Source organism: Bufo bufo, chromosome 2 (genome assembly GCF_905171765.1).
Source record: "Bufo bufo chromosome 2, aBufBuf1.1, whole genome shotgun sequence".
Taxonomy (NCBI): Eukaryota; Metazoa; Chordata; class Amphibia; order Anura; family Bufonidae; genus Bufo; species Bufo bufo.
The window spans coordinates 51,313,234-51,334,474 of NC_053390.1; the positions used below are offsets into that span (position 1 = coordinate 51,313,234).

General features: G+C 42.8%; 1 protein-coding gene across 12 annotated transcripts in view; it reads left to right on the forward strand.

The window, feature by feature from the left end:
- Positions 1 to 21,241, forward strand: part of NEDD4L (NEDD4 like E3 ubiquitin protein ligase) — a 382,390-nt gene that overhangs the window by 310,138 nt on the left and 51,011 nt on the right. For 8 of the 12 annotated variants that reach the window (XM_040421065.1, XM_040421066.1, XM_040421069.1 and 5 more), the window contains 6 exons: positions 4,292 to 4,458; positions 6,032 to 6,161; positions 12,151 to 12,324; positions 14,645 to 14,719; positions 17,931 to 17,990; positions 20,541 to 20,672. In XM_040421065.1, the coding sequence (XP_040276999.1) occupies positions 4,292 to 4,458; positions 6,032 to 6,161; positions 12,151 to 12,324; positions 14,645 to 14,719; positions 17,931 to 17,990; positions 20,541 to 20,672 (738 nt within the window). The remainder of the gene's footprint in view (positions 1 to 4,291; positions 4,459 to 6,031; positions 6,162 to 12,150; positions 12,325 to 14,644; positions 14,720 to 17,930; positions 17,991 to 20,540; positions 20,673 to 21,241) is intronic. The other 4 variants (XM_040421067.1, XM_040421062.1, XM_040421063.1 and 1 more) reach the window with 2 other exon arrangements.

The window sequence follows — 21,241 nt, forward strand, 5'->3', positions numbered from 1 at the left end:
CTTCTCAGCTGTTCCATGGCCAGGTTTGTGTTATTCCCTCATTATCCCAATTACAATGAGCAAATAAAAGGTCCTGAGTTCATTTCCAGTGTGCTATTTGCATTTGGAATCTGTTGCTGTCAACTCTCAAGATGAGATCCAAAGAGCTGTCACTATCAGTGAAGCAAGCCATCATTAGGCTGGAAACATACAACAAACCCATCAGAGAGATAGCAAAAACATTAGGCGTGGCCAAAATAACTGTTTGGAACATTCTTAAAAAGAAGGAACGCACCGGTGAGCTCAGCAACACCAAAAGACCTGGAAGACCACGGAAAACAACTGTGGTGGGTGACCGAAGAATTCTTTCCCTGGTCAAGAAAACACCCTTCACAACAGTTGGCCAGATCAAGAACACTCTCCAGGAGGTAGATGTATGTGTGTTAAAGTCAACAATCAAGAGAAGACTCCACCAGAGTAAATACAGAGGGTTCACCACAAGATGTAAACCATTGGTGAGCCTCAAAAACAGGAAGGCCAGATTAGAGTTTGCCAAACAAATCTAAAAAAGCCTTCACACTTCTGGAACAACATCCTATGGACAGATGAGACCAAGATCAACTTGTACCAGAGTGATGGGAAGAGAAGAGTACGGAGAAGGCAAGGAACTGCTCATGATCCTAAGCATACCACCTCATCAGTGAAGCATGGTGGTGGTAGTGTCATGGCATGGGCATGTATTGCTGCCAATGGAACTGGTTCTCTTGTATTTATTGATGATGTGACTGCTGACAAAAGCAGCAGGATAAATTCTGAAGTGTTTCGGGCAATATTATCTGCTCATATTCAGCCAAATGCTTCAGAACTCATTGGACAGTGCTTCACAGTGCAGATGGACAATGACCCAAAGCATACTGCAAAAGCCACCAAAGAGTTTTTTAAGGGAAAGAAGTGGAATGTTATGCAATTGCCAAGTCAATCACCTGACCTGAATCCGATTGAGCATGCATTTTACTTGCTGAAGACAAAACTGAAGGGAAACAAGAACAAGCAGGAACTGAAGACAGTTGCAGTAGAGGCTTGGTAGAGCATCACCAGGGATGAAACCCAGCTTCTGGTGATGTCTATGCGTTCCAGATTTCAGACTGTAATTGACTGCAAAGGATTTGCAACCAAGTATTAAAAAGTGAAAGTTTGATTTATGATTATTATTCTGTCCCATTACTTTTGGTTCCTTAACAAGTGGGAGGCACATATGCAAACTGTTGTAATTCCTACACCGTTCACCTGATTTGGATGTAAATACCCTCAAATGAAAGCTGACAGTCTGCAGTTAAAGCACGTCTTGTTCGTTTCATTTCAAATCCATTGTGGTGGTGTACAGAGCCAAAAATGTTAGAATTGTGTCTATGTCCCAATATTTATGGACCTGACTAACTTTTCACAGGAGCCCACAGCCTTCCTCTGCTATGGAAAGATTAATATTCCACAGCTCAGGTCCATGTGTCTGTCTTCCGGTCTTTGGTTTGTTTTCTTCCTCTCTGCCATGGGAATGATCATCAGCACTGCTGCAGCCAATGACTGGATTCAGCGCTGACGTGTCCACAGAAGACACACCACCACTGAAGCCAGTTATTGGCTGCAGCAGAGCTGATGATCATGCCTGTGATTAAACAAACCGTGGGACTGGAAGATGGACACACTGAAGGCAGCATGCAGGACCAGAGCGACGGGGGGGTAGGTAAGTATAATTCTTTCCATAGCGTTTGGAGGCTGCGGGCACCTTTGAAAAGTTACTTACCCCTGGACAACCCCCCTAAAGCTGTCTTTCTGTCTTATCTAGCAGTTTTGAGGTAACTGCAGGCATGCCCACTAGTGAGCATCCTCCTCTGGTTTTTAGAGGAGGAACTTGCTATTGAAGATGTGCAGCACAGTTTCAGCTTTTGTAACTAAGAGCTTTAGAGCAGCATGAAGATACCTAGTATAAGGGACAGGAGAGTTGAGAACTGATTTTCTATCACCCATAGAAAATCCTGTTTATCACTCTTTATAGTATAAAGACACAGGAGAGGTGAGAAATGATTATCTTTCATCTCTAGAACACCCTGTTTGTCATTGTTTATAGTATAAGGGACAGAAGAGAACACAACAGAGGGGAGAACTGATTTTCTATCCCCTCTAGAACTCCCTGCTCATCACTTTTTATAGTATAAGGGACAGGAGAGGTGAAAACTGATTATCTATCACTACTAGAGCACCTTGCTAAATACTGTTAATAATATAAGGAGAGGAGAACACAGGAGAGGTGAGGACTAATTATTCATCACCACTAGTACCCTGCTTATCACGGTTTATAGTATAAGGATAGGGAAGAACACAGGAGAGGTTAGAACTGATTATCTATCACCACTAGAACACCCTGCTTATCACTGTTTATAGTATAAGGACAGGAGAGGGGAGAACTCATTATCTATCGCCACTAGAACACCCTGCTTATCACTGTTTATAGTATAAGGGACAAAAGAGAACACAGGAGAGGTGAGAATGGATTATCACCACTAGAACACCATGCTTTTAACTGTTTATAGTATAAGGAAGAACACAGGAGAGGTGAGAACTGATTATCTATCACCACTATAACACCCTGCTTATCACTGTGTATAGTATAAGGACAGGAGAAAACACAGAGATGAGAAAGGATTATCTATCACCACTAGGACATCCTGCTGATCATTGATTTTGATAAATAAGGGCATTAGAGTTATAGAGCATAAAACATATGTATGATTAACATTTCTAAACTTTTCTAAATGTATATGAGAGTTAGTAGATGAATTATGCAATATTTATAACGATAATATTATTTTTAAGCTGCAGCGGTAGTTGGTACAATAATTCCCAAACTAGCTTTGACTCCGACTCCACAGTCCTGGTTTTAATAAAGGAGCATCCTTCATTTGGCACTTCCATCAAAGTGAAGACCAACTACAAAGACCCCTCTCTCTCTCTCTCTTTGTAGAACCCTGTATGTCTGTGTATTACAAAGACATTCAACTGATTTAATTTGGTAATGGTAATGCTGCTTTTCTCCTGTGGAGGCACTGCAGGAAAGTTGAACACCAGTCATGTTCTCTGGCAGATTGCAGCTCACATGGGCTTCAATCAGTGAAACAACCTGCAATCTGCTTCTTTTTCAGAGGCCAGACGAAAAAGAGACCCATCCAATCTTTATTACCAGGCTGTTATACCAAAGTGTTGATTAACCCTGCAGATGATATTTACCGACCTAGATTTCACGCACAGTAAATGTATAATTCATAATGAGCCATTCAGTTTGCTGAATAGGTTGATCATTTGCTCAGAGTGAAATCACTTAATGAGACAATAGACAATTGTTCAGGGGTGGTTGCTTGGCCAGTGGGAGCTCCAGGTCCATTTAATCCAGATTTATGTCTTGATAATTACACAGGAGACAAAAACATATTTTACAGGTTGGACTGGTAGCTGGGAGGTGGATAATAGATAAGTGATTTCCGATGAGTTGTTCTCTTCTAGAAATAAAAAAAGGTTCAAGCTGTTTCTTAAGCCGGCCATAAATTTTAAGCAGGTCTTTAGCTGACAGGCCCCCCCCCCCCCCCCTTCCAATATAAATTTCCACTTGGGTTTTGGCAATAGAGAATGGGACATAAGCTGGTTGCAGATACATTTGGTGGAAGCGTATCTCCAATGAGATCAGAAGAATCTGGCATGTTGAATTCCAGCCATTCTTTCCCAAGAGGTGGGACATCACTATGCATCATTGGTGGGTTCAGAAAAAAAATTCATCAAATGTGCATGGCCATCATCTTAAGTTAAAACTGGTTGCAGGTGACAACCAAAATGGCTGCTATTATAGCACAGATAGATAGAGGTTGTCACCTAGCTCTCATGAAAACCAAATCTGTCTTGCGAAGCAGTGATATTGGAATCCATGAAGGTTGGCCTCTTGTGGGTGCTCAGTTTTTCATTAGCAGTGTCATCTCATGACCTACATAATGGAGTTCCCGATTGTAGACATGTAGTTGACATATCATGAGCAACATTCAAGGTAAAATCAACCAATGGCTTAAAATTCAGCTGAGCAATTTGTGTTCATTCCCCACTTCTCAAAGTTTAACGTATATTTAAAGCTCCTCAATGCTAAACTATGTGGGATTTATTTTTTATTCAAAAAAGGACCAAGTAGCAGGTTATTGGCTGACAACTCAAGTTGAATTATTTTTATGTGGAATTTCCCCTTTAAAATATAATTTATCATATTCTTATTTTCCAGCATGCCTGGGATGTTGTAGACTCAAATGACTCTACCTCTCCACACCAACAAGAGCCGCCGGCTCCCCCTATGCCTCCAGGATGGGAGGAGAAAGTGGACAATCTTGGGCGTACATATTATGTTAACCATAATAACAGGACCACACAGTGGCACCGGCCAAGCCTAATGTACGTATCTTGAATGCTATTGTAATACTCATCCAGAATTAAATGACGGTACATCAAGCCTGCCTAGATCTGTGTGTAAGGAGTTTAGTCAAACACACCTCAATATTGACCAAATGAATACAGTCTCTGGTAACTCACTTGTATCCTTTCTCTGTATGCTGCGTGAGGGTCCCCAAGCCTCCTTCCTTCAGAGATAGCACATACTGTTTCTTAAGATATTATGTATATTCCTGCTCATTACCCAATGGTCTTCCATATTTTCATTCTGAAGGTGCAGGATTTTTAGACCAGTTTTTCTCAAGCATTGAACTGAAACAAGTCTGTGTAGTATGGAGGGAGCAGTCTTGTATATAGAAAATAACACCTGTGACCTGTTCAATACTGAAACCATGAAGGTCCATTGTTGGCATCTATGGTGACCTGAAGGGTTATCATATCTGTTTTTCCACACAGTGGAGCTCCCAAGCCCAGATAGAAGACCACGCCACCTTGCCCCATCCAGATGTTTTTAACTCCTTAGGCCTCATGCACACGACCGTTGTTTTATTCCGTGTCCGTTGTGCCGTTTTTCGTGATTTTCTGCGGATCCATTGATTTTCAATAGGTCCGTTGAAAACTCGGCTAATGCACCGTTTGCCATCCGCGTCCATGGTTCCAGTCCGTCAAAAAAATATAACCTGTCCTATTATTTTCACGGAAAACGGTTCACGGACCCATTCAAGTCAATGGGACTGCTAAAAAACGCGGAGGCACACAAGATTGTCTTCCGCGTCCGTTTTTTTCCTATCATTTGCATGGCAAACCTGTCTTAGACTTTTTTTTTTACATTCTTTTATGTCTGGTGGTCCTCCGAAAATAAAGGAAGATACACGGAAACAAAAACGGATCACGGAACCCCATTTTGCGGAACGGAACACAACATTGGTCGTGTGCATGAGGCCTTACTCTAAAGTAGTCTCTACTCACTTACCTGAATGCAGTCTGTAGTAACTCGCTTCCAGTATATCCTGTGCCCATGTATACTGCTTGAGGGTCCCCAAGCCTCCTTCATTCAGAGCCTATATTTTTTAAAATATTTTTTATATTCCTGCACATTACCCAGTGGTCCTCCATGTTTTTATTCTGAAGGTGCAGGATTTTTAGACCAGTTTGCCCCATGTATTGAACTGAAATAGGTCTGTGTACCATGGAGGGGCAGTCTTGTGTATAGCAAACAGAATCTGTGACCTGTTCAGTAACCATGAAGGTGGTAGCATCCATGGTGACCAGAAGGATTGCCCCATCTGTTACTCTAAGCAGTTGAGCTCCCAACCCCAGACAGAAGACCACACCACCTCGCCCCATCCAGATGTCTGACTATAATGCCTTACACCAAGTCATGAGTCTTTGTAATTATCCATAATGCTGCTTATTTCATGTATAAGTACATAATTGGTCAAATTGCCCTTTCAATTCTGTCACTGTCTCCAATATCTTTACTTCATACTTACACCATTCATCAACGTTTGTGTAGCAGTTGCTGTTCCATGCTGCCATGTTCTGCCTTTTACCATCTTCTCTTGCCCTTCACCAGAGATGTCCCATCCGAAACCGATAATAACATCAGACACATACAGCAAGAGGCCCACCGAGTTTTCCGGTCCAGGAGACACATTAGTGAAGACCTTGAGCCAGAATATGTAGAAGGAACAGATATAGCAGAGGTGAGTAAAGCTTCGGCCTAGCAGCTTGGTCTGGGTCCTGTATCCAACGATGGCCTGTTTTCTACATCCACAATTTCAAAAACATGCTTAGGTTAATTCCACTAGATGGCACGTGCAAAAGGGCTATGTCAATGCCATTAGCAGCAAATGCCGGCAGTCATGTACAGCTGACCACCTGCTGCAACAGCCATGACCGTGACATCTAAGGAGTTTGACAGAAGAAGGGGGCTCCCTCTGTCAGCCCATCGGTGATCATCAGGTACTGATGGCTCGGACTGGCCCACAGGGGAATAAGTGACTCCCCCGGTGGGCCCCCAGTCCTGCAGGCATCTTAACCAGCCTATATCCATATAAAAACACTGGGTAGAATAATTAAAAACTACCGAGTTTATTATTATATTGCATCTGGTGGAGGAGATGACTTCTAGATACAGAGGCAGGCCAGCTTGTATCTTTTTTCCCCAGGGACTTACTCTCTAAAAGTTGTTGCAGAGACCCTAGGCACCCCAGTCCGACACTGCTTGACAGAGATATCTAATGTGGTTTTCCGTTAGTTTTAGCAGCCAATAATGATTTACAAATTTTATTTTAAAAAATTAATATTCTGAAAGGATGACAGCTTCTAATCCCCTAGTGGACAAAAAAATCATTGTACCTTCAATACCATTTTAATAAAGTAAGTGTCCCCCCCCCCCCCCCAAAAAAAAAAATTAAAAAAAAATATTATATTTTAGTAGCGAAAGTCTGGAAACACCCCTTTAATTGGTGTATTTTGTGAAAGTATTAATTGGGAGAGATTAATTATTTGGTGGTGGAAAGTCAGGTTTTTCCAGTGGGAAGGGGGTCATGTGATATATCAGTCTTGACTAGAATTTACTCAGAAACGCACTGGAGGTGTCAGTTTTGACTTATCTTTAGCTGCTTACGAATTAAGCGAGGTAAAAGCTTCCCACAGTGCTTTATATGACGTGTTCCATCTGTCCGTCATTCTGCCGGATGCACATGGTTAACCGTTTAATCTGTTCTCCGTGACCATGCTGAAGAACCGCAAGTGATATTTCTTCACAACACTGTAGGATTCGCCATTTCAGGTAAGCCATATTGCGCAATTCACAATATGGCGGCTTTCAAAATGGCAGCTGAAAACGTTTCCTCCCTCCCAATCAATGCTTTCACACACTGGAAGTCCGTTTCTACAAATTCTACAAATTCCCAGACTTTTTCTCGCTACGTATATTCGCAAAAATGCAGGATGAAATGGCTCAGCACGGCGCTCTATTTAGTCCAGCAGAATGACTGACCACGCGACGAAAACCTGACGGATCTCATTATAGTCAATGGAGTCCACAGAGTGCCGTTAGATAACAGATCTAGTGAGTGTTGCTGCAATCGTAACGACGCGCAGAAATAAAGATAACATGTTATGTGAACCAGTTACTGAGAAAAAAAAAAAGTTTTTGGAACGACTGCTGGGGCCATTTTGAACAGCTGCATTTGTCTACACGCGGAAAGTAGCGCAAATGCCACAGGTATTGGGAGAGATTTATCAAAACTGGCAACCAATCAAATCCCACCTTTTGATTTTTCAGAGCTCCTTTGGAATAAATCTCCTCCATTGTTTCCAGATTTCTGAGCAGAAAATCCATAGCGGGATACGGGTGTAGCAAAACGGAAAGGATCTCACCCGCACGCTGCTGAAAATTTCCATGCGTAAATTGACCTGCAGTGCTGATCTTAAAGGGGTTGTCCTGGATGTTGATATTGATGGCCTAGCCCTACTCTACTGTAGATTGGCAGGGGTCCTCCACCAGTCAGCTGTTACCTTGAAGTCGGCGCATAATGGACGGAGCTGGTAACTGCAGTGCTGATACCATTCACTTGAATAGGAGCAGCGCTGCAGTTGCCAACTCTGTCCGCGACGCAGGGGACGGATCTGTGTAGTTCTGGTGCCGACTACTGGTGCAGGAGCTACTGACAAACAGCCGATTGGCGGGGGTCTGACCCCCCCCCCCCCCCCCCACTCCCCATCTGATATTGATGCACTATCTTGAGGATAGGCCATCAATATCAAAATCCTGGACAAGCCCTTTAAACCCTGAACACGTCAATGCTTTTAGTGGATTTTACCCTCTGCAATGCACAGGGGAAATACTATGGCAAATCAGCAGCGAAATCCACATGTAATTGCGAGCAAATGTAGGGTCGCTTGTTTTTTGGGTATATGTCAGAGGGTGTACTCTTCCTCCAGTTGTTCTCCAATTTGTCCTCTTCTAAAATGCATGTCACTGACACCTTGCCGGATCTGTCACTGGTCCTGTCATTCACCCTGGAGACTTTTTCTGTTTGGATCTTCACACCAGTGTATCGGGTACCAGACTGGCACGTAGGAAATCCATTTAAAGAGTCCCGCTCCTGGCCGATTCCTTGTTTACAGCCTGCAATATCACTTGGAGGTTATTACAGAGCAGGGCTGGAGTCGCTGGCACATGGCTCGCTAATCACCCCTGTCTCCTCAACATGAAAACATCTCGCTCTGCCCGTCTGATACATAGGGGCTTATTTCGTGCCACAGGCAGAAGTGATAACAACCACAGTTAACAGCTGATCTTGTGCTTTGTTGTGTCCCTGAAATCCGATAAACAGAACATCGTCGTCCACGGGATGCCAGTCGTACAGGGTTTAGGCTCACATGGCATCACGGACACCAGGTGACCCGAAATAAATAACTCTCAAACTGTTGAGTAACTTGGTGAATACTTTGCAGTTCCTGTAACGTTTGATATTTTCTTCTCCATTCACATCTAAATTCCAGTGTCTTATGGCTTCGCAATACACCCGGCCGGCACCCCCATAGAACCGCCTATTCTTCTCCGCAATTGTGGACAAGAATAGGACATGTTCTATTTTTTTCCGGAGCCGCGGACCGGAAGATTGGGGCGCGCTCCGGAAATGCGGACAGCACACTGTGTGCTGTCTGCATCCATTCATGCCCCATAGAGAATGAAAGGGTCTGCACCCGTTCCGCAATTTGCGGAATGGATGCGGACCCATTCTATGGACGTGTGAATAGTCATCAGTCTCTGATCAGTGGGGGTCTGACTTGTGACACCCCTGTAAACCAGCTGCTTGAAGAGGCTGCGGTGCCTCTTCCTTATATACAGAGCACAGCGCCATACAGTGGCTGTGCTTGGTATTGCAGCTCAATCGAATTCACTTGAACAAAGGCTCTGTGACTGATAGCCACAATTCACTGGCCAACAAAGAGGCCACAGCACTCCGACCCTTTTCAAACACCTGATTGTCAGGGGTACCAGGAGTTGGCCCCCCAATGATCGGATATTGATGATCTATCTTCAGGATAGGTCATTAATATATAATTCCTGGAAAACCCCTCTAAAAATAAAAGCACTGGCTCTCTCATTTGCCTCCTTTCAGTTAGTGTCACTCTTAATGGACACATGTCCCACCAGTGGGTGGTGGTAAGACATTTTTAGTAGGGCCACCTACAGGATGGAGCAAGGATATCATCTTCATAAGGAAATATCTCAAACTCCACAGTCATGATTTGGAGGGGGGCAGGTGGGTAAGGTCACAGACTGTGTGACAATGACAAGGAGACATGATCCAGACCTCTGGCGTGAATTCCAGTGTCAGCTCCCTGTGACCTTGGACAAATTAGTCAAGTATCTTTGTCCCGGCACCAAAAATAGATTGGATTGGGACACTGTCCTCAGTAATCCTCTGCAAACTCCACAGGATATAGTTAATATTGCATCTAACATTGTCACAGTGCAGTGTCTATAGTTCATTCGTCCCTGCACAGTCTAACGATGGCTAGGAGCGCCGATCGACACGATATATCACCGATCGGTGCCGGTTTATCGACAGATTATATATCATTGGTAGTGGGTTGGAGATCACCTCTTATCAGTTTGATGTCAAATTTAATTTGCAGAGGATCTTGTGCCCAATAGTTTGGAAATAGCATACCTTAGAGGCACGAAAGCATGCAGGTTCCGGTGGAAAGATTCCCCTTGGTTCTCTACATGTCGCTAACGGTTGCACAATATGAAAGTGGACATTTAGAGATGTCAGCTAACAGGTTTAATAGCGCCCCCCCACGGAAATAACCTATAACATAAACCAACTTTGCAGTGTAGCAGAGCCAAAAAGGCTTACTTTAAATGTCTTATTAATTGCCAGGAACAGCAAGTGTCCTATTTGTGTGAAGTCAGGGTAGGGGGTGAGTCAGTTTCAGACTAAGGTTCCTTAGGACCCCTAAGGAGATGATTCTGAAGGTCACCCTCCATCTGTAAAGAGTAGGAACATGTCCTCTATACATTTAATTATTAATAAGATCACATAGGGTCAACGCATAAGAAGTAGACCCTTGTGGCAAGTTGAGTTGTCTTTCTACTGGACCTATAGGGGTCCATTAGAGCCTGAGCCTACCAGAGGATTCCCTGGTGCTCTGGTTGGCCAGTCCAACCTTTTTTATTATCTGGCACAGTTCTACGACCAATGTGTCCATCTAGTCCTGTGCAGTAAATAAAACAGATGAGGCTTCCCCCAGATGAGGTAAAGGCCAGGCCTCTCACACTGCAATAGGAGACCACAGGCCACTGGTGTATCAGAAGCTGTTACCACAGAGCTGGTGACTCTCTGTCCTCAATGTGCGCCTGATACCACTGGACACCACATGTTGCCTCTATCCTCAGCGTAGTGGCGGGACCTCCCATACTTTGTCAGCACATACTTCTCTTTAGGCCTTTCCCACCTGTCTGGTCACTGAATGAGGCTAGGAGCACATGAGAGCAGCACAAGCATGCCAAACACCTCTCATCGACCTTGGTCTTCTGCTTTTTGCCCATAGTGACTATATCATTGAGGCTGTATCCTGGTTCTCAAGTCCTTATTGCATATTGTGGCCACTACCGGCTAGATCCCTTTCCTCTGATCCCCGTCAGATCCACGTACTGCCAATAGCGAAAGACATTGGATCACACATAAGGTCATAAATTCGAATGTAAAGGGAATATTGTACTATAGAGCTCCAGAAGAAAATATATATATATATCGTCAGGCACTTAAAGGACATCTGTCAGAAGATTTGTACCTATGACACTGGCTGACCTGTTACATGTGCGCTTGGAAGCTGAAGGCATCTGTGTTCGTCCCATATTCATATGTGTCCTCATTTCTGAGAAAAATTTGGTTTTAATGCATGCAAATGAGCCTTTAGGAGCCATTACACTTAGAGACTCTGCTCTCTCTGCATCTGCCACATCCTCTCCAATTTGACATGGGCAGGCGCGAATAAAAGGCATCACACCTGGCTCTGTCTATCAAAGTGCAGAAGGTGCAGCAGCTGCAGAGGGCTGAGCCTCTAGGTGTAACGGTAACGCCCCCGTTGCTCCCAGAGGCTCATTTGCATATATTAATACTTCATATTTATCCACAATGCGGGCACATATGAACATGGAACCAACACAGATGCCTTCAGCTACCAAGCGCACATGTAACAGGTCAGCCAGTGTCATAGGGACAAAACTGCTGACAGATGCCCTTTAAAGGGCGAATAAATATAATGAATTCAATTAATTACCCGGCCCTAGTTGGAATCTACTGGAAGAGTCACTAGTTCACAGGGTCCCTACACAAAGCAAGTTCCCATTTAGACTAAACCTGTTGTTTTTTTTTGCGAGGACGGGAGGTGGATGGTAGATCTTATTCTCTGCCGTTTGTCGCTATAATTTGCCTTCAAGAACGCCAATCAATATTTCCACACTCCGTTTCCTGCCTTCTTCTGTAACCATTTCAGATGATTTCCGCAGACAGTGAAAACATTCGACCAGCTATTGTGAGCCATTGACTGATCCTATGGAGGACATTTCTTTTATTTTCTTTTTTCTATACTTGGCCAATATTGCCTCCCGTTAGGTGTAAATGAAGCAGTCTAATCCTAATATTTGTTTGTTTCCTTCTCCAGCCATGGGAGACCATTTCTGAAGAAATGAGTCTGAGCAGTGACACTCTGAACGCACCGCTGCCACCACCTGCCTCTCCAGTCTCCCGGGCCAGCGCTTTGGAACTTTCTGAGGAGCTTAACCGGAGGCTACAGATTAATTCGGAGTCCAATGGGGAACAGTTCAGTTCACTTATTGTAAGTAGAAAGATTGCAGTTGGCACACATCCGCCTCGCTACCATGACATGCCCAGCCTGCAATTAGTGCTTTGTGAACAAATTACAAGTAATTAGAATTCTGGAACTTGCAGTCTACTAAGATATTCAGATCGTCCCAGCGGAGCATCAGTCACAGTTTCTCCTGCTCCTCAGTCAACTAATTTGATCATTTTGCTTCTTAAAGGCTTTGTAAAGGATGAGAAAAACATGGTTGTTTTTTTCTAAATACCGCACCATACCTGTCCACAGGTTGTGTGCAGGGTTTCAGCTCCGTTCCATTCACTTTAATGGAAACGAGCTGTAATACCAGACACAACAGGTGGAAGAAAGCTGCTCTGTTTGTTCAGTCCTATACAGTCCTTTTCTTGCTATTTATTATTACAGTGATCCCTCAAGATATAATGGCCTCAGCATACAATTTGTCAACATACAATGGTGTTTTCCGACCCATTGTACTTTGAAACTAGACTCAACATACAATGTCTCAGGCTCAGATCCAACCAATCAAGTAAAATACTGTATTAGTTGCTATTTATCAGCTATTCCTGACTGTTATATGTAAGGACTTGTTGTATCTGTGTTAGACTACTTTCACGCTGGCGTCTTGGCTTTCCGTTTCTGAGATCCGTTCAGGGCTCTCACAAGCGGTCTAAAACGGATCAGTTTTGCCCTAATACATTCTGAATGGAAAAGGATCCGTTTAGAATGCATCAGTTTGCCTCCGTTCCGTCTCCATTCCGCTTTGGAGGCGGACATCAAAACGCTGCAAGGCAGCGTTTTGGTGTCCGTCTGACGAAACTGAGCCAAACGGATCCGTCCTGGCACACAATGTAAGTCAATGGGGAAGAATCCGTTTTCTCTGACACAATATGGCACAATAGAAAATGGATCCGTCCTCCATTGACTTTAAATGGTGTTCTAGACGTCTTGGCTATGTTACAGATAATACAAACGGATCTGTTCTGAACGGATGCAGACTGTTGTATTATATGAACTGATCCGTCTGCAGATCCATGACGGATCCGCACCAAACGCGAGTGTGAAAGTAGCCTTAGTTATCTGCTTATTTTTCTTAAATCTTCATTTTCTCTTATCTTGGATGATCTATTTTGGGGCTTTGGAACCGATTACTCAACTTACAATGGTTTCAGCAAGCTTACAATGGTCGTCCTGGAACCAATTCATATTGTCACTTGAGGGACCGCTGTATTTTCCTCCTGAAATTAATTATGAATTAGCAATTTAACGTGAATGTGAACCTTCGTCTTTAAAGGGGTTGTCCAGCATATTAATATGGATGTTCTATCCTCAGGATAGGTCATTGATATCTAATTGGTGGGTGTTCTACTTCCAGTACCCCCTTTGATTTGCTGTGTGAAGCACCGCAGCATCTTCCTAGGCCAGCGATGTCATGTTAGTCAGTCACATGGCCTTGGCGCAGCTCAGTGCCATTCAAGTAAAGGGACCTGGGCTGCAATACCAGGCACTGCCACTATACAATGTATGGCGCTGATTGATTGGGGAGGGGAGGGGGGGGGTTCTGGGAGTCCATATCAAAATGTTGGGCAACCCCTTTAATAAAAATTTTACACCTGAATATGAAAATCCATAATCTTTAATTGTACAGTACAGAAAAGAAATTGAATTCTAAATGTCATTTTGATAGACTTATCTTAATGTAATACTTGCCTGTGTGACTTATTACACATCAGCATCCAACATAATTATCTAATACTTAAATGGAATATTTCTTCAAGGATGAGCCAGGTTTAAGCTGCAGTATCAGATCCATCAACAGCAACTTTCTGATGGTTTCTAAGTAACCAATTATGTTTAGGGGTCTAGAAAAGGTGAATAGTTATCCACATGAAATCGAGTACCACCCATATTATTATTCTATTTACTATTATGTTCTATTTACTAGTGTTTTTTAATTATTATTTTTGAAGGAAATTAATGGTAGTGTTTTAGATTGCACCGCACTTCAACATGCAAAATGCACATAAATTGTCAATATACATAAATAGATTTTTTTTTCTATCCCAGGGAATATAAATACTAACCATAGACACAACATTTTTTTTCCTACCGCAGCAAACAGCTTGGGAAAGACAAAAGGTAACATTTATTTGCAGTACAATGTGGTGATTTTTTGAGAAAAAAAATATCTTTCTTAATGTGTTTTTGAGAAGGGATCAGCCTATGTTACAGAGACCAGGGCATTCATCGTGTCTCTTTTGAATGCTGTAATCTGTTTTTCTAAAAATTTACAGAATTTCTTCAATTTACTGTTTTTCAGCAGAGGGAACCTTCCACGAGGTTGCGGTCTTGCAGCGTGACAGATGGCGTCGCTGAGCAGGTTCATTTAGCAATGGTAAATCAAAGATCCCTTCACTTATTCTTATTTTTACTACTTGGTTGAGCTTTTTCCTGTGGAAAGGGAGCAGAGTCCTGAAATTTTTTGGCTTGGATCCCTTTGTTACATTTTTGGTTTTTGGAATCCTTGAATTTTCTAGAAATATGGCCTCAGGTCCGTATATGGTGTGGCCAACTTGCAAGTGGTGGGATGCCTACCCTTTCAGGGAAAGACGTGAAGGTCTCGACTCTAGAGGCCTACATTATGAGAACTTTTTTCCCCAAGCCATTATACAGAATTTGCTATAAACAGGAAAAAGACACCAGTATGTTATGGTGATATCCTTGGTGGTTTGGGGTTCTTTTATTTTTCTTCAGTTTGTTTACTGTATAGTTGATTTATCCAATCACCAAAATGTTCTCAAAATTTTATCACAGTGACTCTATAGTTCTGTAGCCAAAAGTCCAAAAAACCCCAACAAAAACATAAAACTTCCCATAGTGTTGTTAAATGTCTACATGTTTTTGGCCATTCATTGGCTCATCCCTTGATTATGAAACATTTACGTTCTTCATTTCAATGACTTCTAAAAGTTTTAAGTGATTTTCCACTGTAAGAAAAAAAACATGGCCACTTACTTCCAAAAACAGTGCCATACCTGTCCCAAGATTGGGTCACAGCTCTATTCATGTCAGTGGATCCAAACTACAATCCCAGTTACAACCTGTAGACAAGGGTGGCACTGTTTTGGGGGAAAACACAGTTCTTGTTTTCTGATCTTTTTAGCTTCGTCATTTTAAATATTAAGAAGGCTTTGTCATGACCAGGATTGACATTCAACAAAGGAGTAATCGTTTATTTTGAGGCGTGTACTCCGTCTTCAATTAGGGGTAAAGTTTGGGGTGCAAACGTACCAGTCAAGTGTAAAGTGTTGACTGTTTTGGCTGTCTTGCGTGCAGGGTGGAAATTAGGGTAATCTTAAGGTGGACACCTTCAATAGCTGTCTGCAGGACACTTGTTAGATCAGCAGATATTCTTCCTGACTCCCCCATACACTTGCCCACTCAACGTGGCCGAGCATGAATGTCTTCTCAATGGGGAGAGGGGAGTAAGCCACCACCAGACACCCCTGGCAGCAGCTTGCAGAATAATTCAAGCACTGAAATACAACATGTCCGTTCCTCTGTTCCCCACAATATCACCTGTCGAGGAAAAGTTGGCACAGGTTTGGCCAACTTTACTTTTATGTGTATAGGCACCTTGTTGGCCATTTACATATGGCAAACAAAGAAAGCCTGAAGATTCTAATCCCAAGAAACCAATATTTACCTTAATTGGGAGCAGGAACTTCTAAAGCTGGATATACATATAAGATAAATTTGGGCTAAACAAGCCAACAGTTCATCCGACAATGATCTTTCCCTTTCCTCCTATACACATTAATCTTGGCTCAGCATGTAAATGGGAGAGGGGACAAAGCTCCCAGACACCTCTTGATTCCCCGAGAAAAAAATAATCAGGCATGTTCAAATCCAACATGTCCAACTCTTCATGGTAGATGTAGCGGGACAGTTGTGAGGCCCCCCCATACACATTTAATGGTCTTCCAAAATTGGTGGGTTTTAGCGACAAACATCTAATATGTATGACCTTTATAGAGGACTATAAAGTTCCCTCCCATGGAATATTGTTACAAGAAACCTCCTTCATAAACAGTTTTTTACCCAATATTGATGTCCATTTTTTCATTCCCATTTTTCTTTTTCCCTTTATCGTCAGAGACACATTATATCCTGTGATCTTCTTCTAATATGGGGCTATGAGGTAGCCTCTTTTTCTTTGAAACCTTCATGTAGGAGGATACTATGCCTCCGTAATAGAAAACTCAGGATTTTCCAGCTTCTTGGGCACATTTTATCTTTGTTTCTCAGTTGAGTTGACGAGGTCGACTTGCCTCCCTAAAAGCCAGTATTTCTTTTAAAAAAAATGAAAGGTTGAAAAAAAAATATTGGTTGAGTACTGAATATAAAAGAGTAAAGTAGCCATTCGCTTGAAGACATTTGAATGATATTCCCACTGAAGAAGTGTAAACAACTGTACGTGGATCTTTGATCATCTCATCTTCTTTTATCACACTACTTCAAAGTGAACACAGATGGTCCTGTAGCCAGTCAGAACGTGAGAACCATGACAGCAGCAGGGGAAGAGTGCTTTCATTTTGTAGGAGGCAATGACCTATCGACCATGTTATTGGTAGGATAATGTAGTTTGAAAGTAGACTTTCTCTATCAGAGGAGGAAATAGAGGCGGTCATTTCTTTGTGATTTTCATCTTCAACTTTAATGATGAAGGCATCTGGAGTTCTCTGTGCATAATTTGGCCATAATTTGGTCTGCGGCTCTGGAAAAAAATAGAAAATTTCCTATTTTTATCCGGACAAGAATAGGCAGTTCCATGGGGGTTCCGGCCGAGTGTATTGCGGATCCGCAATACAGTACGGACGGTCTCCTCCTGATTCTAGTTGACACCAATACACCCCTAACCCTTAAAACACATGTGATAGGGCGTCTTGGCGATCTGCTTTCAGGGATAAGTCTGGAGGCCCCCATACATATTGGATGGTCATCCAGCTCTAATGTGTATGGTGACCTTAAGAAATCGATAAAGAATGTTTTTAGCAGCTTGACCAAAGAAAGGATACAATTTTTTTTTGTTTAATTCAAATTTTATGATTTTTAAGGCAGTTTTTTAAGGAAATTGGTTAACATTTTTATCAAAATGGCTGAAATTCATTCAGGGTTTGATTGGGAAGTTGATACGTTGACTGATGCCTTATCGTAATACTTATATTTGAGAGCCAGGGTTGAGTAATTATGCTGTCATTAGCAGCTCCTATCACTCACACATCACTCGCTCATGTTTCTCCTCCTCATACTTACAGTCGCCTACTCTTTCCAGGAATTCTCACAGGAAAAAATATTTTGGCCTACGCTGGACACCTGGCCCCTATCAGAATATTTGACAGTGGAGTTACGCATTAGGGAATCTAAATCTTGACAAATCTGCGTCTCTCTGTTCGAACATCTTTCCAATTAATGTCACTTACCTAATCATTCTTGCGAATCTAACTCCTCTTCCTTAACAATTCATCTTCTTGGCTAATTAGAATTCATTCCTCAAATTGAACTTTAAATTATTTTTTTTAAATGGTAACGTTATTGTTTAATAGCCAACCACCCCAACGGGAAGAACGCGATCTTCAACTGTGACGGGGGGAGAGGAATACACGGTAATGTCTCTAGGGTTGTAGTAGGACAGTCCTGGGGACCACTGGCCAGGCCATTGGTGATGGGCTTATTACCAAACATGGTTGAAGCTAAATAATGTATTGGACCTTCGTCATTTTATAGTTGTGATATATATGTGCCTTATATCACAGTAGTTTGGCTACTTTACTACAGGATTTCGGGTTTGACATCGAGCTCCGGACTGATGCTGGTAGTGTTGACTTTGCTCCATTTAAGGGGTTGCCACATCTGGATATTTATGACATATTCATAGGATATGCCCTAAAGGTCCAATCTCTGCAGGTCTCATCTCTGGGGCCTGCTCCTGTTTCAAGAATGGGGCGCTGCTTTGAATACAGAGCATGGCACACCTGCGCTGTGTCCTCCCCATTCACTGCTATGGGACTTCTGAAAATAGCTTAACCAGCTGTCTATGCTGTTTTCAAAAGTCCCATAGCAGTGAATGGGGAGCAAGTCCCGCATGTGCGGCTTGCTCTCCATTCTTGTCAGGGCCCGCACCTATAGGACATTTATGGCATATTCTATTGATATGCCATAAATGTCCAGATGGGAATACCCCTTTATGGCATGTCTACGTAGCTCCAGGGTATGCTGGGAGCTGTACTTTCATAACAGTTGAAAACCAGACCATCGTTCTTTTGCTTGAGACCTAAATTGAAGAGGTTGCCCGCCCCATCGTCTCCCAAAGTATTTGACAGATGTATAAAGTATGTTTTTTGGGTCTCTGGCAGCCAGGAACCCAAACAATCCTTGTGCCCACCAGGCCAATGGCGATCTACCAAGAAGTGTTATATATTGACATTGAGTTTGGCATTAATGGGGGCATTATGGAAACCTATAGGGGCTCTGATTTCACTTCTCCTTTGACAGTACAGGGGGCATTATAGTCTCCTTTTTGGTGAGGGGTCCCAGCTCCTGGACTGACACTAAGGTCTTTATGACTTTGTTTGGTCGTTGCCCCCTTTAAAGAAGTTGTCAAGGATTAGAAAATACATAGTTGATTTCTTAAAAAAACAGCACCACGCCTGTCCACGGCCTGTGGTAGGCATTGCAGCTCGGTGCTGTTTGCTTCACAATGCGTGGATAGGTGTGGCGCTGTTTGACAGAAAGCAGTCATCTATTTCTAATCCTGTTGAACCTTTTTAGCCTTCCATCTTTGGCTGGTATTTGAGTTCACCTTTGAATGTTTCTATCTGTTGTGTTACAGAGCAATTCTTATTACCACTGATACCATCATCAATGAGACCGTAATAAAATGAAAGGGGGGGTTGTCCAGCCTTTTTTTAAACCATGGCCTATCCGTAGGATGGCAGATCAGTGGGAGTCTGACACACCTGCTGATCTGTGTAGAGTCTGCACTGAAGCTACACCGCACCGTCAACATTGTAGTGGACAGCGCTCGCAACTGCAGTGCACCTCCCATTGGAGTGAATGGGAGCGGCGCTGCAGCTACAAGCGCTGTCTGCTACAGTGTTGACAATGCTGCGCAGTTCTGGCACCAACTGAGCTACACAGAACAGCTGATTGGCGGGGAGGCAGGGCGTCAGACTCCTGAGGATAAGCTATAGCTATATAGTATAGGCTTTCACTTAAAGAAGACTGCACAACCCCTTTTATTGAGAAAGGTTTAATTTATTTTTGGTTCCACATGTCACTCCCATCATGCCTCAGTATGCATCAAAACTATTAAATAAGGCATTGATCCAGGGTTGATCCTGATGATTAAAACAATGCTTTTCTTGTTAAAATCTGTTGCGCCGTTCGTTTTGATAAAAATGCAAATTAGGGCTTTAGTGCACCCAGGGGTGGGCCCTAGCCTGCTGTTGCACCTCAGCCCCTCTGCTTTACCCAACTTCAGCACACACACTCCTCTTACCTTTTCTGACACATTGTGCGCTTGACTGGCCCTATAATCCTGCGCATGCGCTTTAGATTACAGGGCCAGGCAAGAGCACCATGAGGATGTCTGGCCCTGTCAGTAAAGGGAAGGGAGACATGCCAAAGTTGGGAGAGCGGAGGAGCTAAGGTGCACCCATTGGTTCAGTGAAGCCCTATGTATGTGGATTCAAACTAAGATATCTCTTCAATGGTACGTCAGATTTTCATCATATCTGTGTTGTTATAATCAGCAGGATCAATCCCCCTAAGTGTAATAGTGTTGATCCTGCTGACAGGTCTTCATTAGAATCTATTCTGGGAGGAGCTTTATTCTGTGCACCTGCCAAGTACTGGAAATTGTATGACCTGCTTTAAAGAATGGTTTTTAGTTTCACCTTCCAACCACTGGCCTGAAACACTGCTACTTCCGCATTATTTTCTGTAATACTGCCCCCTAGTGATGAGAACATGAAACTGGACCTTTGCTGAATAATGTCTGTATCTCACTACTGTTGCATTATTAGATCCTCAGATCCATAGAAATTTTATGAGAGGAGGATTATTTTCTATAAATTGTTTCTTTTAAAAAAATAAATAAAAAAAAAGTTTTGCCAGTGATCACAGTATGGTAATAATTTCTTGCATACAAACAGCCATCCGTGGCCTATGTACATACCACTCCGGGCTTACCGTCAGGCTGGGAAGAAAGGAAAGACGCTAAAGGACGTACATATTATGTCAATCATAATAATCGCACAACAACATGGACCCGTCCAATTGTGCAGGTATGAAGATCCGTTCCAGGCACACACTTCCTTTTTTTCCCTAGGAGAGGGACCTTTTAAGCAATTGTCCATCTTTTCCTGGGCTTGTGTAATCAAGGATTGAAAGGATTTGGGATTTTGTGTCATCCACAACATTGTCCACATCCTTACTGACTTTATTAGTGGATGGCTGTATATTTGGATCCACAGACTCTGAAGTGCATGGGGAGAAGCACTATGCAAACATCATCTGCTGATAGCATAGCTAGATTGTTCGAAGCTTACCAGATAGCAAATCCACAAAAAATAATATTCAAGGAGGCACACCTTATGTCACAGTCCAACAATTCCCTGCATGTTTGTATGGGACTCTCAGCCCCAAGTCTGTGTGTGAACCGTAAATGAAGCAGCTCTGTCTCCCTCTATCACAGCAGGAAGTTACAGCACCAGCTGTAATTGAGCAGTTATATTGCTTCCAGCCAATCAGATGCTCAGCATCTCTCTTATTGGTATTCTTAAATGTAAAGATAATGTATTAAAGACTCTTATGTTAGGATTATGTTATGGTAGGAACACAATGATCATTCTGC